This window comes from Syngnathus scovelli, chromosome 12 (genome assembly GCF_024217435.2).
Source record: "Syngnathus scovelli strain Florida chromosome 12, RoL_Ssco_1.2, whole genome shotgun sequence".
NCBI classification, from domain to species: Eukaryota; Metazoa; Chordata; class Actinopteri; order Syngnathiformes; family Syngnathidae; genus Syngnathus; species Syngnathus scovelli.
Genome location: NC_090858.1, coordinates 1117284 through 1134260, shown reverse-complemented (window position 1 = coordinate 1134260; position 16977 = coordinate 1117284). Strand labels below are relative to the sequence as shown.

The following is a 16977-nucleotide window of genomic DNA, read 5'->3' as shown; positions in this document are numbered from 1 at the left end:
GGCACCTCCCCTCTGATGGCGACCACAACTTGTTGTGAGCCTGGGGCCTTCCAGAGTTGATTGTTGTCTTTGTTGCGGGGATTGGAAAAGCCACGCTGGTGATGACAAAGCAGAAGCAAAAAAAAGAACACACACGTGCGAAAGCACTGGGTTGTTGCACACAATTATCGGGCTTCTTAGTCAGCTGCTTTGATGCAGGAGTTTGGATTGCAGCCCAAATGCAGGACAGAAGGGACGTTTCGGGCATGACAGCTTGTTTGGATGCTATTTTGTGCGCCACGATCACATTTACAGTCAACGACACTCATTTTTTACGATTGAATGTTTCTTTTCATAATATTTCCATCAAGAGTGGAATAAATGACCTTGAATTCCTTCAAAGGTTTAGTTAACGCTATGGTGTTAGCTTTTTGAGTTGACATTCCCAAAGTGTTCCAGGTGTTTGCCATTCACCTGGAGGCAACACCTCAAACATTGGCCAGCCATCATGTTCCATGCAGTCAGTGAACAATTTCGGATCAAATCTTTACGTCAATCCACTGTGAAATGACATTGGCGCAACTGCAGTGTGCAGTGACATTATAGGCTAATGCCAATATCCATTCAAAGGTCAAAGACTTTATCCTGGAATTGAGAATGGCAGACAATCTGACTCAGTTTTCTACCAATCAAATCAGTAGCCATTTATTTTTTTGTCAAGAGAGTGAACGTTACAAAAAAAAAAAAAAAAACGATCAATCAAATTGCAATGAATGATAGAAGACATCTCGCAACTTCCAGTCTGTTTTGGATTACTACTTTTTATATATGTATTACTTTTCACTTGTCCTTAACCCCACACCCAAAAAATAAGAACAACAAAAACGGAATTTCCCCGTGCGGGCCAAATAAAAGAGTATCTGATCTCTCGATAGCAAACAACTTTGCTTCTCTTTAAACCCAGATATATATTTCCCAAATCCCCTTTTGATGCTGTTTATTTCACTGATCCCCTTTTGGTGCGGTTTCCTCGCCTGTAATGCGACTCCCACCCTCCCATTCAATATTCACTCAGTACATATTTTCCATAATATCCGACTGCGCCTTTGAGTCGATCTATATTGTTCATTTACGAGGCGCTGTATATCTGGAGTAAAAGTTGGATTAGTGAAGTGCTCCTGTGGAGGAAAACGAGAGCCTGTTGTTTAGGCCATTGCTCAGGCCCTCCGGGCGGTCGTGGCAGAGGCTCGAGAGCCAGACTGAGCAAGTAGCCCCTGATGTTTAGCGCTTAATAAAATCTAATTGCAACATGTGGAGGCTGTTGTCGCATCTCGGTTGTTTTGATACTCGAATGTGTTGTACTCTTTCTCTTCTAGTTCCATACTTATTTTTTCGGTACTTTCACTCTATTTTGCCTTCAGAACAAATTATGAGTTTGACAATGTTTATTTGTCGTGAGAATGCAACTGTAGCGTTTCGCAATTGAATTTTCGTCAATAATATAAAAGATTAAAAAAAGATCAATATTGAAGAAAGAAATGATGTGATAGCAATGTACATAAGTACAATTTGTTTTTTAGTGTCGTCGCTCTCCCTCCGCTCCTGAAGTATCTGGTTTGAAGTTTGAAAAGTGAGCGGTGCGAATGGGCGCTATACTCGTGTCACTTACATTCGTTGTCTCGATAACGTCTACCACAGCCTGACAGGTGCTGTAAATAGGGATCTCAAGGCAATTGAGACAAGATCGTCAAACGGCAAAAAAGAATGGTTCTGGCTTTCCATCAAAAAATAATCAATTGGGTGAAGTCATCAGAGCTGTTGTCTGTCCCTGTTTGTCTGCTGTTGGGGATGGATGACCACAAAGATCTCTGCTGTCCAATCTCAACACTCTCCCTTTCACAGTCAGCTTGATGAGATTTTTTGAGCATTCTGAACGAAACAGCCACTCTCACAGGAGTGACACGTAATTTAATAGTGATTAAGTGTAAATAGCTGGATACTCCACAATCTGATTATGCCTCTAGCGCTAGCGGTGTCGGCATCGGCCCATGCCAATATGTATAAGCGACGGCGTTTGAGTGATTACTAGCTGTGTGGAGAACTCTTAAGATGCATCCCGAGAGACACCGATTGGCTGTTGACTTGGGCCTCGCATATAATGGTGCACTTTTGAATATTTGAATATGATTCAGCTGCTCACCTCTTTAAGTTGCCGATGCTCGAACGTGACAACAGTTAGCAGGTAAAACCAGCTTAGCACAGATAGCTGCTAAAAACGGTGGAATATTTTGCTATTGTAAAGAATCCTTCATGGGTCAGTGGAGTGGAAAACGCAATATGTGGAGTGACTTTCTATGATTCACTCCAAATATATGTCGAGTCTCTCCGGACTCACTATGAACATCATTTGTAGAATGACATTAATTGCAATAATGAACATTATTATGAAAATTAGCATTTATTATCATAAAAGAATTCTGACATAGCTTCTTGTATTCGATCTTACCTCATCAATATTCAGCATACACATCCCTCCGATTTGTAATTTTATGACAAAACCATAACAAAGATGCTGTCCGGAGAAGATTATGCACAACTCAGTGCCAAAACAACACCACCAACAATCTTGGAAGACAGCTGGAACTTTTTTTATGGGTTTGTAATTATGCACAAAGAGGCTTGTAAAGCAATCATGAGGCTTCCCTGGCATTTGCACTGTTGTACAATAATAACGACAAGTAAATTAAAACAACTAATGCATATTGATTAAATGTACTATCCTGTGAAGGTGATTTGAAGGCGTTGCTAGCTTTTAATGTGCATACATCACCACCCTGGCTGACACTGAGGGCTTTGCTGCTCCAGCCTTTTGGCACGCTCACACCCACGCATCCTCCATACGCCCCCAGCCCCCTCCCTCCCTCCCTCCCTCCCTCCCTTCCTCCTCCACCCTCCCACCTACTTCTCCACACAGCGTCATCATCGGGGTGCTCATTTAAGGCGGCGGAGGAACAACTTTTTGTTGTCTCCTACAAGGAGGCGAATGAGGAGGAGCGTAACGTGATGATGGATGCTCGTGGACTTTTCTTCAGTGCTGGCCAATCAGAGAGGGCGCTTTAATTGCTTTATGAATTAAATTGAACATTCACTTGAACTTCGACGTCATTTTTAGGTAAGATGTTTTACATTTCTAAATAATACAGTGCTATTATTATTGTTATTATATTTTTTTCATTCCTGATTTGTGCTGCTGTCAGGAATAATTGTGAGCTCATGAAGTTGTTCAGCAGGTTGCGTCCTAATTGGCTATTGTTTCGTTTTCTCTCACAATCAAGGCTCGACCTTGGTGTTAACCACACATGAGAATTTGCCACTATGAATATTTAAAAGGTTTACATGCCCCTCTCATTAATCCAAGTCATTTCCATAAAGGGCATTGAAGTGATTGCAACTGGACAGTTGTGGTTCTCGACAAAACAAGGCATTGCATCATAGTCTCCCCAACTGAGCCGCACCATATTGAATCGATTCATAACCCCGCTGGGTCCAACCGAATTGAACCGTTCAAATTTCAAATCAAATCGTCCATGGATTGTTTCACACCTGACGTATCAATAAACGTATCTCATCATCTTCTGTGGTGAGTTGCAGACCCTGAATCACAATACTCCATATATTAATATAAAATGATTAAAAACTAACACAGACTGCTCTAAAAAAGAATCAAATCTGGGGGGAAAAATCAAAAACAAAATAGGAAGTAGCCATAATGACGAGTCCAAAACTATGACCACCCTGACAGAAAAAAGAGAAAATCAAATGCTTAAATTCTGACCAATTGTGTACCCCTCTTAAGTGAACTAAACCAAACTGTATCAGTGATGTCCCAAATTTGATGAGCTTTATTTTTCTCCTCCCTCGCTCAGACACTTCTATTCCATGGCTCCTGGTGTTCTCTCTTGCTGTGCCGTAGCATCACTTAAAATGCCTCGTGAGCACGCTACGCATAGTTTAGTGACACAGCCTCACCATAAAGTCCACAAGGTTACAATAAATTGCACAAAGGCCATTTCTCGCTGGAGTGGCCTCAGCTAAAGTTTCCAGATATATTCAAAGGGCCGGACGGACGGACGGACGGCATCACCTGCCATCCTTGATAACCTGCTGAAGGACTCTGGCGGTGTAATTTGTTTTTCCGATGATACGAATCGTGACCGGCTGATGAATTATGCATGGACTTTCTCTTTCAGGTCAAGGGGGTTCTTCAAAGATGGTTCACCCTCTTCAAAATAGTGTTTATATTCAAAAAGTGTTCAAGTGAGGCCTTTGTAAGAAGTCGCTGCTATGCTTCACCCCTAATTTCTCAGTTCTAGTTGGTTCTAAACAAAATGGCAGCGTTAAACATCAGCCACCTGTTGACGGCTGGCAATTTGGATCACTACGTGGACAACTACGAGGTGGACTACGGCATTCCGCCTGACGAAATCCCCGACATCACACAGAGTCTGGCCTTCTACGTAGCCACCATCATCATTGGCGTGGTCCTGGCCTGCATCATGCTGGTCTGCGGCTTGGGGAACTTCATTTTCATCGCTTCGTTGACGCGTTACAAGAAGCTACGCAACCTCACCAACTTGCTCATCGCCAATTTGGCCATTTCAGACTTTTTGGTGGCGGTGGTGTGTTGTCCCTTTCTGGTCGACTACTATGTGGTCAAACAACTGTCGTGGGATCACGGCTTGGTGTTGTGCGCTTCGGTCAATTATCTGCGCACGGTCTCGCTCTACGTCTCCACAAACGCCTTGCTCGCCATTGCGGTGGACAGGTAAGGATTTTGGCTCATTTCCACACGTCTCAGCTTTTCATGATAATGGATCCGTCGTCTATTTTGTTTGCATACAAAACACAGATTGTAAATGTATAAGTATCGGTATTTTTGTGACCCCCTTCCTGCATAATTGTCCAACACTTCAAGGATTTATGTCTTGAATTGTAGTTAAAACGCTGTATTGCCATTTGGCACGCAGCCACAATTGTCTTTTAATGACGAACACGCTACGCCGTGCCGACATTAAAACATAATTGGGACATACAGCGTCGCGCTCTTGGCGCTTTGTAAGGGAAGATGATGGATGATTGGTTTTAAAAGTCATTTACACTTGACATGCCATTTTGTGGTTTCAGTAAAGGTAATGTTGCTGCGGAATAATCAATAGTGTTGGCCTTCCCTGAACTGTAACTTTTATTTATTCACTTACGAGGCTCTTTGGAACTCTGTCGTCAAGAAGAGTGTTTTTCTTTCCGACCGAGGCAATGATGATCGTATAGGATTTGGGGCTACTGATTTATCTCAAATGAGCAGAGGCACATTTTCTGTGCTCCGTCGCACAGGAGATTATGTTGATGTCAATTTTGAACAGACGCTCGTAAATAATACATACTTTGAGGATGAAGCTGTGTTGAGTCAATGGCCCGTGCGAGACTGTGAAGCAAATGTTTGTGCCTTTTTCAACGGATGCATTATGTGAATTGTTTGTCATTTTAGTCATAGTCATGCAAACATACAGCCCAGCCCGACTGACTGATGTCTACACTCTCATCAATTGGATATTGTCTCTGTTCTCAGGTACATGGCCATCGTTCATCCTCTGAAGCCTCGAATGAAGTACGAAACGGCCTACTGCCTGATCACCGGAGTCTGGATTATTCCAATCGTCATCTCATTTCCGTCAGCTTATTTTGCTTCCGCAACTAAGTACCCTCAGGGCGGTGCCGCGTTGACCGCTCCCAAAGTCTTCTGCGCTCAGATCTGGCCCGTGGACCAACAGGCCTACTACCGCTCCTACTTTTTGTTGGTATTTGCCGTGGAGTTTGTCGGACCCGTGATAATCATGGCCATGTGTTATACCCAAATTTCCCGCGAGCTCTGGTTCAAGAATGTGCCCGGTTTCCAGACGGAGCAGATCCGAAAGCGACTGCGCTGCCGCCGCAAAACCGTGATGGTCCTCATCGCTATCTTGATGGCCTACATCCTGTGCTGGGCTCCGTACTACGGCTTCGCCATTCTGCGGGACTTCCACCCGACGCTAATCTCCCGCCAGAAGAATTCGCTGGTGGTCTTCTATATCATCGAATGCCTCGCAATGAGCAACAGCATGATCAATACTTTCTGCTTTGTCAGTGTCAAAAACAACACGGTCACCTATCTGAAGAAGATTGTGCTGGTGAGATGGAGGTCAACGTACGCCCCGGCTAGGACTGTGGATGAACTGGACTTGAGGACCTCCTCCTTGCCTGTCACAGAAGAAATTGAATGCATTCATCTGAGGTAAAGATGAACATTTGCGCCCATCGGACTGTAAACCAAAAGCACAAGAGAGGAAATCATTCAATCATTTGGTCAGGTGAAAGATAAACAAGTGGCATGTTTCAGTGTTTTGATTTTAGAAGTAATTGAAGGCTGAAAATATAGTCGTGATGTCATTGTGTCATCTACGGTCGGTCTTAAGTGTACACTGCATTGTGAAATGAAGCCGTATTACACGGATGACTCGGATGTACCAACTGCTGATCCGTCCTGTATTGCTTTATGGTCCAGCCACCCCATGTATGCGATATTGTTCTCTGTGCTCTTACTGTATGATCATTTTGTGGTGCCATTTAGTAGAGTGTTTGCTGTTAAATAGCTTTCCCATCAATTGTGAGCCAATAAAGACATTCTGTCTTTTTCTTATTGCTTACCCTTTAGTTGACATTAAACGCAACAGTGTTCGAATGACTCAAATAAACAATAGGAAAGAGCAGCGTGTCCCTACTTGGACTATAATTCTATTTTGATTCCAAACGTACTGATGTTCCCTGCTTGGATCCGGAACAAAGATGTGTCTGTCTCTCTCCTCTGGCAAACACATGACACCCAGTAAGCCATTTTGATTGCACCTTAACCCAAGTTTGCGTGGTTTTTTTTTATTTTTGTGATTGTATTTGACCTTAATGAACATTTTGAAACTCCGCAACTTTCCTTCTTCGATTGGATGTAAAGCTACTGTTATGAGAGACAACTCTCCAAAATGGTAAGTCCTGCCACAACACACAGTGCGATGTCACAACGTCGGTGCAGATATTTTGGTATACTTCACTGCACTTGATTTGTGAACTTATTTCACACAGAGTACAAACAGGATTCCGTAACTCAGTAGACTGTGAAATTGCCCATTTGTCTGCTCCTTTCTTCCACAAATCCAAATGTTTGCATCAAATCATATTTGTGTCTGTTTGTGGACAAATGCTGCAATCCTTCATCAGCATATTAATGAATTTCAAAATGTTATGTTGTGATTACTACTCGAAAGGCACCAGCTATAACTTGAAATTATGCAAATGAATATCTCAGTGAAGGCTGTGTGTGTGCGCTGTCAAAGCTAAAAAATGATCCCATTTAAAGCAAAGCTCTTTTGACTCCAAATTATTTCAACTTTGCATTTCTTCATTCTACTTGTAGACTTGATGTGCATAAACCGCAGAGTGATTTTACCCAGGGAAAGTGCTTTTGACATTAACAAGGAATCATGTTCACCCCCCCCCCCCCCCTCCTGCTAGTATTTCCCGTCTTACCATACTTTTCCCTAAAATGGTGAAAACATTTGTCAGCAAAAGTTTGAAATGATGACAATGGCTAATGCTAGCCAAAGTTGCATTCTCATTTCCCTTTACATTTATTCCAAGTGCTTCTGCTGCTCACATAATCAGATGCGCTCTTGTAAAGTCCAACCAGCAAGTGATTCGACGATTGGAGGGCTGCCCTCTGCTTGAATGAGTGTTTGTATCCTCACACTCGCATTGCCCATCACCTGCTTGACAGCAAATCATTGGGCGTTCATGAATAATGATGCCCACTGCAGCCTGGCCTTGTGCTCATTTTAGACTAAATGAATCAATGTGCCTTTTAACAGGTTGAATGAGCAACTGAGCATTTGTCAACTGTCCCTGTGTGCATGACCTCATGTATGAGGGGCATCATTTCTTCTCCAATGAGATATTTTTATTTTGTGGATATAACATCCAATGTGTATATTTGGATAAGTACACATAACCATAAAAATATAGGGAGGAGTCTTTCAGTTTTAAATCGATACAAATCTGCAGTTAGAAGGGGTGTGCACACTTGTGCAACCACAAAATGTATATTTGTGTTACTATCACACCCGAAAATATAAAAGAAAGAAAAGTTAATAGTGAAAAAAGTATTTACTTTTTTTTAAATTCGCAAAAACCTGATATTTAAATAGGGGTGTGTACACTTTTTATATCGACTGTAGATTTTAAATCCTACTATTTTGTTGTTGTTGGTGTCTGTTTTTCGTTCATTTCCTGTCACACCACTAAACAAGAAACCTATTGAAGCTTATCTGTTCCGAGATGATTGAAGTCGCCATTTGTGAGGTTCTAGTCTAATGTAATTCAAGATGGCACTGCATTGTGGGTAATGCACTCCTTTTGCCAGTGACTTGCCACTTTATTTGATTAGTTAAGACAACGTGGGTAGGAAAAGGAACATTTGACAAAAAAATCTATGATAGGAGTTAGGAGGGGACTGAGGTAAGATGAAGTTCATTTCTTCTAAATCTCATATTAGAGGTTCTTGCTTGGTTTTTTTCTCCCTCTGGGGAAATGTTAGTCTTCATTCATCTTTCCTTCTGTTTGCATTGACCGGCTTCTCGTGGAGGACATTCCGTGGAGTTAAATCAATTTTCATCCTGTGGCAAGCCGCAGGCCAACGTTTGTATGAATACATCCAGACGGACGGACTTCCCTATTGCTCCCAGTGTGCCCTTTTTTCAAATGACAGTAGGGGAATTATTTTAACATGCCTCCAAATTGAAAGACACGAATGGATTAATTTAGTTTCCTTTGATGCCAGCAACCTTCCAGACTCCCGAACAATGGTCACTCAAATTGAATTTTTTTTTAAGAGCATGAGTGTATGAATTTTCCTACTTGCTCTTATTTTCAAAGAGCATAATGGGACACTGAGTGCATATTTGTCATGTGAATCTCAAAGATAATAGAGCTCCTTCTCTATTAAATGATACCTTTATTGCCTGACATTTTGTATTACCGTGCTATCTTTCATTCAATCCAATACTCAGGGCTGGATCGATACAAAGGTCCCCCTCAGTGGCCTTTAGCAATGACTGGATGAAAAATGACCCTCGCTAAAAGCAACACGTATGTATTTTTGTGTGGCCCTCGACTCCGCTCCTCAATTATTCACCAGCACGCCGTCCGCAAGACAAACACCCCTTTTAATTGACCCAGATTGTAAATGTATGCATTTTGAGCGGTCTAACATCAAATAATATTTCAGTCTATTTGGACGCCATGCTGGGTTGAAGAAAAATATTGCTCTCATCGCCATGGCAACCCCTGGACTGCCTGCTTTTGTGGTGTGTATTATTGATGGCTCCTGACAGCTTTGTGTTGTACTTAGGGATCTAATGGGGGTTCGCAAGGCTTGGAGTAGACTTGAAGAACTATAGAACCGAGGCTGGAATCTATACTCATGATGCCATTTGTGAGCTCTTATCAGAATCAATCAATTTGCCAAGTTGCTGTGCAGTACTTTGTAGTCTTTGTACAACACGGGCCCAGATGTATCACTAAGTAGGTGCATTTTTATATATATATATATATATATATACGTATTTGTTAATGTACGTGTTTGTCTGTTTTAAATATGTTCCGTGGGAGCACATAAGATAAGTTTGATGTGGAACAGTATAATTCCACTGCCTGATTTGACAATATTGTTTGGTGAACCAGTGGCGCCCACCTGTGTTGAGAAGAGGAAACGCACAAGGCTTGAAGGGCAAAAATAAGTGCATGATCTTTCTGCACATTTCTAAAAGTGAGCACGGTTGTCCCTTGTCTGCAAAATTCTCAATTATGTAGGGGAAAAAAAAGCAATTATTTATGCTTTTAATTCAACACAAAGTGAACATAAGTTGACCACACTAAATTATATCATGTTGAAAAAACAATATTAGGGTCAGGGCTTCCAGGTGGACAACTGCTACTACCACCTGGCCAATAGTTTGAGTCCTTATCATCAGAAATTTGTATTAAAATTGGTATTATACTTACATGTACATACATGCTGACATGCATTTCAGAGTTATAGCCCAACATCAAAAGCCTGTGTAGTTAAACACAAATTAAAAACATATTTTCTGTATCAGGCTACACAAAAAAAAAAAAGAAAAGTCAGAATCTCTCCTCTTTGTTGCTGTCTGATGTCAACATCTTGAATACAGCAGGGAAGCCTGCACGAGAGGAAAACCACTGGCGCCACAAAGTACACCATAGGAACAGCAATTTGTCTTAGTTTAATCAGTGTCCTCAAGTGCATTTGAGCTTACTGTCATAAAGTGATTGGGGCTGGGCGACCAAATGCAGCTTGGACCAGCTTGGAGAACTCAAAAGACAGACTATAAGAAGCTCGACTAGGGACGAGAAGAACTGAACAAAAAGACAAGAACGACGACGAGAACAATCTTACAGGGGTGTGACACGCAGACAGGACTTCTATACGCGACAGGTAAGGAGAAGCAGGTGACTGTGATTAGTACATAGATTGAGAGTAGACACAGGAAGGGAAGGGAAGGGTAGGGTAGGGTAGGGAGGGGAGGGGAGGGGCGAGCACACAGACACTGACAGAACGAATGACAACCTACACATAATGGACTGACTGGGGGCGAGTCGTGACAGTTTGGACCAAGTCAGTGGAGTAATGATGCAGAAAATGTCTTCCCCCCCCCCCCCCCCCATAGCAAAGGGGAATCATTTGGAATGTGCCCTTACATTTATTTAACATTGTGCAATATTTTATCCACTAAATCTGCACGTGTTGTTCTCCAAGCAATTTCTTTCTTTCTTTCTTTCTTTCTTTCTTTCTTTCTTTCTTTCTTTCTTTCTTTCTTTCTTTCTTTCTTTCTTTCTTTCTTTTCTCCAAAGTTGCACTTGTGATCAAATAACCTGCAGGATATACAATACCTGGTGCTGGGTTCCACTCATCATCCCCCCGCCCCCCCACACACACACATCTCAAAAACTGCATGCTGTGTAAAATGTCCATTATAGACACATTTAGGACATTTTTTCTTTACAGTTTCCTGGGACTGAACTGAGAGTGACCTGGTTGGCAGAAGCACAGATCCGATGGAAGGAATGTACCCCCCTCCCACACCCCCCCGCCCCTTCAGCCTCCATCCCTCCTCATCCATCCGGCAGTCTTGTCGCCCAGCTGTGCGAGGACAGAAATGGTGGCGTGCAAAGGATGCCTTTTATCTCTCGGCGGCCGTGAAAGCAATTTCGACTTTCAGCTAGAACTCACGACAACAAATAGCAAGAAAAAGAGCAGCAAGAGCGTAAAATGATTCTGTCTGGCGCAAATCACGTTGAAAGCTCACATATCCATAATTCATCGTTGTCTCGCCGCCATCCATTTGAAAGAAAGTGAGTGGCCTGCTATTTGAGTGTAATCCTGCTAATTGCAGCAGTGATTGCATAACTTCCTGGGCAAAGGTTCAAATAACTGAGTGCAGTCCCAAAGTGGGAGGTCTCAAGCTGGATTTACTCGACAGGTCCAATGGCAATAGCCTTTGACTGTCTATTTCCACGTAGATTTCCAAGGACATCCATCCGATATGTCTGTATTCAATTCACATTTGGAATCATCACAACCGTTTTCGACCAATGGATTCTCTTCCAATGAGCTTTTCGTTGATACTGTGCAATTTGGGGACTTATCACCACGACTCTACTCTGAGACTCTCATTTTTCAAGGATAAAAGAGAAACAACTTTGGACTGTTTTGACACACATGAAGCAACTCCGCTTTAATTTGACAGACAGTTTAACCGGAAATAGTTGAAGTAGCACAATGACTGGCAATATCATTAAAGAAACGTAAGCACGATGGTCTCGATTCCACTTCCACGAAAATGTCAGCTTGATTGCAGAATGACATACTGTAGCTCATGCTAGCATGTGGCAACATGCCCTGCAAGAGGTTTTCGAGGTTCAGCTGTTTGGCAGAGAAGGCCCGTGGATTTGCAGAGCTGTCGTCTGGATGCCTCCTGCCCCAGACTCCCTCGGCGGTGTCCCCTTTCTTTCCCGGCAGCCTTTTATTGGCTTCCTGTGATCATCCTCAAAGGCGCTCCATGAGCTCATCCCTGCCACCCTGACTTAGAACGTACGTACGTATGTGCTACCATAGGAAAGAAAAAGCCTGAAGCTGCCAAAGTATAGGCATCGTTCATCTCATTTCTTCTTTCGGCTTCCATGTTTGCCTGACCGATTACAATTGCCCCTTACGTTCAATTATCAAATGAAATCATTCTCGACATTCGTTATAATTAGACACGTTCCGTCTTTGCTTGAAGCTTGGCGTGCAAAGTGTCTCAAGACTCCAGAGTGTGCCAAAATCCACCACGTTGCTCTCGGGGAAAAACCCGACATGCTTTATGTACTCCGACGTGTTTTTAACAAGATGCGGCATGTTCATTTGAGAGTCTCTTGTGTGTTGATAGGCAGATGAGTAGCAGCATTTCCATGTGACTGCATCGCACATAAAGTCGTTATACAAATACTGAATATGGCTTTTCAGAGTCATATTGAAACCAAAAATGACAATTTCCTTCCAATGCTTTGTTAGCAAATAAATGTTCAAAATGGCCGTCATTCTACTAGTTTACATTTTTTAGCCTTGTGTATTTCCATTGTGCATTGTTGTTGGTGCGTATGAGCGTGTCAGTATGTTGATGGGCGCCCCATGTCTACTGTATGTTACATCATCGCTCAGTGGTGCTAAACCCTGCTCTGATCCCCAGCATGCCAACCCTGACCTTACACCCAGCAGATGCCTGGACATCATCAGGCACTCGTCTGACATGCGTCCGCAACTTAACACATATGTTGCACGGCTGTACTTGAAGCTTCAAATTGATTTGCTTTCTATAAAATTAGCACACTATGGCTTTGGAGTTGTAAAAAGTATCACGGTATCGCCATATCCCGTTTTTGCACACAACTCCTCCCCAGTGGAGCCAAAGCTCAAGTTCCTGATGGTGCCAGCAGCAGCCACACCCAGAACAGCTGGAACGGGGACAGAAGCGCACAGATGGGAGGGAGGGAGGGAGGGAGGGAGGGAGGGGGGGGAAGAGCATCAACACAGCTTGCACAGAAAGAGAGAGAGAGAGAGCTTTGAGAACATGCAGAGCATACATTGTTAATGTTGTGCGGTTGTGGGCTCGAAAAGAAATTGGAGGCCGCATTCCAAATGATTCATATTTGTTGTGTAAAAAAAAGTTACAATGTGATGTGAATTGGAACAATGCAGCCATTTATGGAGCAGATAGGGAAGCCTTTAATGAGGGCATACTGCGTGGGACTGACTCACTTCAAATCAGCCAATGCACTGTGACAACTCAACTAAGCTTTCCTGTGATCCGCCCTTAGTAAATAAAATTCTCCTTTGTACCAATCAAAACACGCATGTTTCATTAACTTTCTGCGGCAATATTTGGCTTACTCACATCCGCGATTTGTGAGCAATCCCGGCTGACAACAAGGCGTTCTTTATAGGTCACGCCAAAATCACATAATGGCTATTAAGGTTGGACTTATGATTTATTTTTATAACATTTGTCCAGCTTCCTCGCGCTTTCATCGTTCTGTCTGACGTACGTATGTGCACTCGTTGCCAGCAATGAGGCACTCGAAATTAGTACTGTCAGAGGACGTTTAGCTGAGTGCGGGAGCGCTGCCTCGCTTAGCCCTGTTTTAGCCGAGCCCCAAAATGCAGAGAACTGAAAGGGCAAAGTTCAGAAATGTCTTAATAAAAGAAAATAATAAATTTGTAAATAATAAAATAAACAATTATTTAAAAATAAATAATCAGAAATAATTAACTGGATGCCATTCACTGCCACATGGTCTAAATATCCCTTTCAAACGTTTTTAACAACACTATCTTCAAGTGAATGTTCCACACACAGGTCTTTCATGTAGTATGTGTGAAAATTGGGAGCAGTCGTGACCTCTGACCTATTGCAAACGTTCTGTATCAGGCTGCCCAATTGAGGCTGTGATGTCACTCTAAGTACACAACGGGCAGTGCTGGAAGAAAAAAGGCTGAAAAAAGAACTGCCTAGAAGAATAATTATATGAGGGAGGGAGGGAGGGAATCAGGAAATAGCTTTTGGGTTGGGAAAGTCAAGAGTTCGAAGGAGCACTGAAAACAGAATTTGGAGAAAGGGAATGCAAATACCAACCCCCCACACACACACCTTTAAAAAAAAGGCTGGCATTTCAGCCAGTGGTCAGCAAAGAAAGCATGCTTGTGCTTTTCTTTCTTTAACTTTCCTCCACTAAACTCATTTCCATCCACTCCCCCGCCTTCTTTCCTTTTCTTTTCTTTATTATTCCGCATGTGTGTGTGTGCAGTTGGTTGGCAAGCGCTGGTGTCTTTCCTCTTCCCTCACACATTTTAATGGGTATCTTCCCAATAACCTTTTCAGAGCAGGAAATTTCAGCACACCACATTGCGTGAGCAGAGCTGGAGGAGTGCTCCATTCTTAGCTCGCCGCTGCTGAGTGCCAGGGTGTGTGTGCGTGTGTGTGTGCGCGACTTCGAAAAGGGGGAGGTGAAGTGGAGTGGCAGCGGTGTCAGTTTGTGTTCCACAGTTACAGCCCTCAGCAAGCCCTTCTTTCGGCTTTTGTTCAGGGTGGTAACGCCCAAGCGCTGCGCCATAACTTGAGGAATCTTCCCCCCACCCCGCATTTCACTCCATTGGCAAGAATTGAAAGTCCACTTTTCCCTTCCTTCTGGTCTTTGAAATAACAAACCTCGGTTTTAGGCCTGCGGTTTAATTGCAATAATATTTGCTGTTCTCCACTGGCACTATTCTCTCTTAACAAGGCCCATTATTTTTAGCCACTGTGCCGAGTTGTGTCATTTCCTGTTGTACTGGTAGTGCTGGCCGCAAGTCGAGACTCAAACACTCGGTGCCTCCATGCTTTGCTTCTTAAAATGTTCTCGTTTCGCAAAGTCAAGTTAAATAAGAGGTTTTTAACAGGCGCTATCATTTGACCTGGCAACTCGATCCAATTCCTCCTCTTTGGCTGGATTGGAGCCATTTAAAGAAAGACCCCACACGCACGCTGGCAGGCAGGCAGGCAGACAATGTTTGTAGAGTAGACTATACAGCTCCTTCTCCAAATATACGTTGAACAGGGAGCAGAACACGTGTATGCATTCGAGCAGCGTGGCGGACATCATGGCAGCAGCTGCGTGTGAGATCTTCAATGAAATACAAATGGTGGGCTGTGATCAATCACATGCTCCAAAGTTGGACCCATGGGGAATTTGGTTTATATTTCTCTTTTTGGATCTTCTTACGTCGTAATGATTTCTAACTTAGCGCCGAAACACAAAGCCTATTTCGCAACTTCTATCTGTTGTTATTGTTGCCAAAACACATCCAAACACCCAACGTTAGTTTTGTTGATTTAATCATTTCTTCCACATTTTAAAAGTGCTACAAACATAACAGAATTCGACGCATTACAATTTTCCACTGAATGAATTAGGAAAATGCATGAAATGATTCATGACTCGTGGAGTCAACGGAAGGGTCGGTTGACCAGATTGAAAACTTCATTTGCGTCACGAGCCAAGGTTTGCCTGGTCTGAACCAGTGACCCAGGCAAAGTCAGAAGAAAGCTCAATCATCGGTCCACCGCATGACAAACGTGAATAGCGCAGCCTGGTTGCATCCGCCACAGAAGGCACAGGTCCAGCTCCGAGACCCGTAGCGGCTCCACCGCACGCACGGTCTCGACGTGCACTGGGAACCAGGGATTAAATATAATGCTCGCATGTCAAGTCTGCAACTCAAGAAAGGGAGCGAGGAGGAAGGAATTTGTCAGAGCTCCATAAACACATGCATGGATTCAGATGGTGGTGCCAGCCAGCCAGCCAGCCAGCCAGCCAGCTCTGCTCTGAGTGAAGTGAGGAGAACTTTCCAGGGGGTGAGAGTAGAAGCAGGGCTGCTGGGCAGACTGAGGGTTTATCCAAAGGCCAGCCAAGCGCCAATGATACACTCGGCTGAAGGAGAAGGACACAAGGCTGTGTATTTGTGTCAAAGTGAGAGATGAAACGTTGCTGGAGAGGGAGGACGCAGCTTGCAATCCAACCTGAAGATTTTCACAAAAAAAAAAAAAGAAGAGATTTGGATTAGTTTAGGTTATAGGGGAGGCAAAATATGAGTGTATGACATTTCATTTGAAACAGAGCCTAAACTATTTTGCCTGGAAGATGTTGAACAGCTGGGAGCTCCAAGAATTTGGAGGAGGTAAAGCTGGAACTCAACCACTGCTAAGCAAATAAGAGCCCCTTTCGTTTCTACGGTTCTAAATCAGATGATTATACTGTTAGTCACTATCTCAAGCAGAATATAAAATGAGTTCCAAGAACAGCAGGAGAACAGCATACAATAGCATCATTTCATTGAAGTGGCAAAGAATTGCATGACGTCATACGTGTATCTCAAGGGGTCGGCAAAGCCCAAAAAGTGCTGCTTTAGCCGCGCCCTGCAAAAAAACAAGAAAAGGCAAATGTGAAAAACACTTGACAGTGACAGTCATGTTGATCAACTCATTTTTACATGATTAGGAAAGTGAATCAACCATTTCAAGTATCAAAGAAGGGATTAGCTTCAACCATAAATGTATCAAGCAAATCTAATTCTGCGATGCACTTTGCGAGCGGGCTGATCCTGTGCATTCATAAGCAGGTCAAGCAAAGGTCAAACGCTCGCTCGCTCGCTCACATGGCTGTGAGCCACAGACTTGGAGGCTCTCCAACACTAGGATAAGTAATGGCACTGTCTCACTGCTCTTCCTCCCTCTTGTCTCCTTTTCAACAGAGGACTGCAGT

At 43.2% G+C, this 16977-nt stretch overlaps 1 protein-coding gene and 2 long non-coding RNA genes across 3 annotated transcripts; 2 read left to right on the top strand and 1 right to left on the bottom strand.

Annotated features, from left to right (window-relative positions):
• The first annotated feature begins 2998 nt into the window (after positions 1–2998).
• On the top strand, positions 2999–6731 carry prokr1b (prokineticin receptor 1b). Its single transcript, XM_049735747.1, has 3 exons — positions 2999–3151; positions 4230–4804; positions 5606–6731. The coding sequence occupies exons 2-3, from the start codon at positions 4368–4370 to the stop codon at positions 6309–6311; spliced, it is 1143 nt and encodes a 380-aa protein (XP_049591704.1). The 5' UTR covers positions 2999–3151; positions 4230–4367; the 3' UTR covers positions 6312–6731.
• Positions 6732–10396: 3665 nt separating this feature from the next.
• On the top strand, positions 10397–12715 carry LOC125978379 (uncharacterized). Its single transcript, XR_007484994.1, has 2 exons — positions 10397–10576; positions 11147–12715. It is a non-coding gene; the product is annotated as an uncharacterized lncRNA (long non-coding RNA).
• A 3301-nt stretch (positions 12716–16016) lies between these two features.
• LOC137840785 (uncharacterized) lies at positions 16017–16851 on the bottom strand. The gene is made up of 3 exons (XR_011087820.1): positions 16534–16851; positions 16350–16443; positions 16017–16235 (listed from the first exon to the last, which is right to left on the bottom strand). It is a non-coding gene; the product is annotated as an uncharacterized lncRNA (long non-coding RNA).
• Positions 16852–16977: the final 126 nt, after the last annotated feature.

Bases quoted from the DNA above. Each gene is read 5' to 3' on its own strand.
- prokr1b (XM_049735747.1), top strand. From the start codon at position 4,368: ATGGCAGCGTTAAACATCAGCCACCTGTTGACGGCTGGCAATTTGGAT. The intron at 4,805-5,605 runs GTAAGGATTTTG...CTCTGTTCTCAG, and splicing joins CTCGCCATTGCGGTGGACAG to GTACATGGCCATCGTTCATC.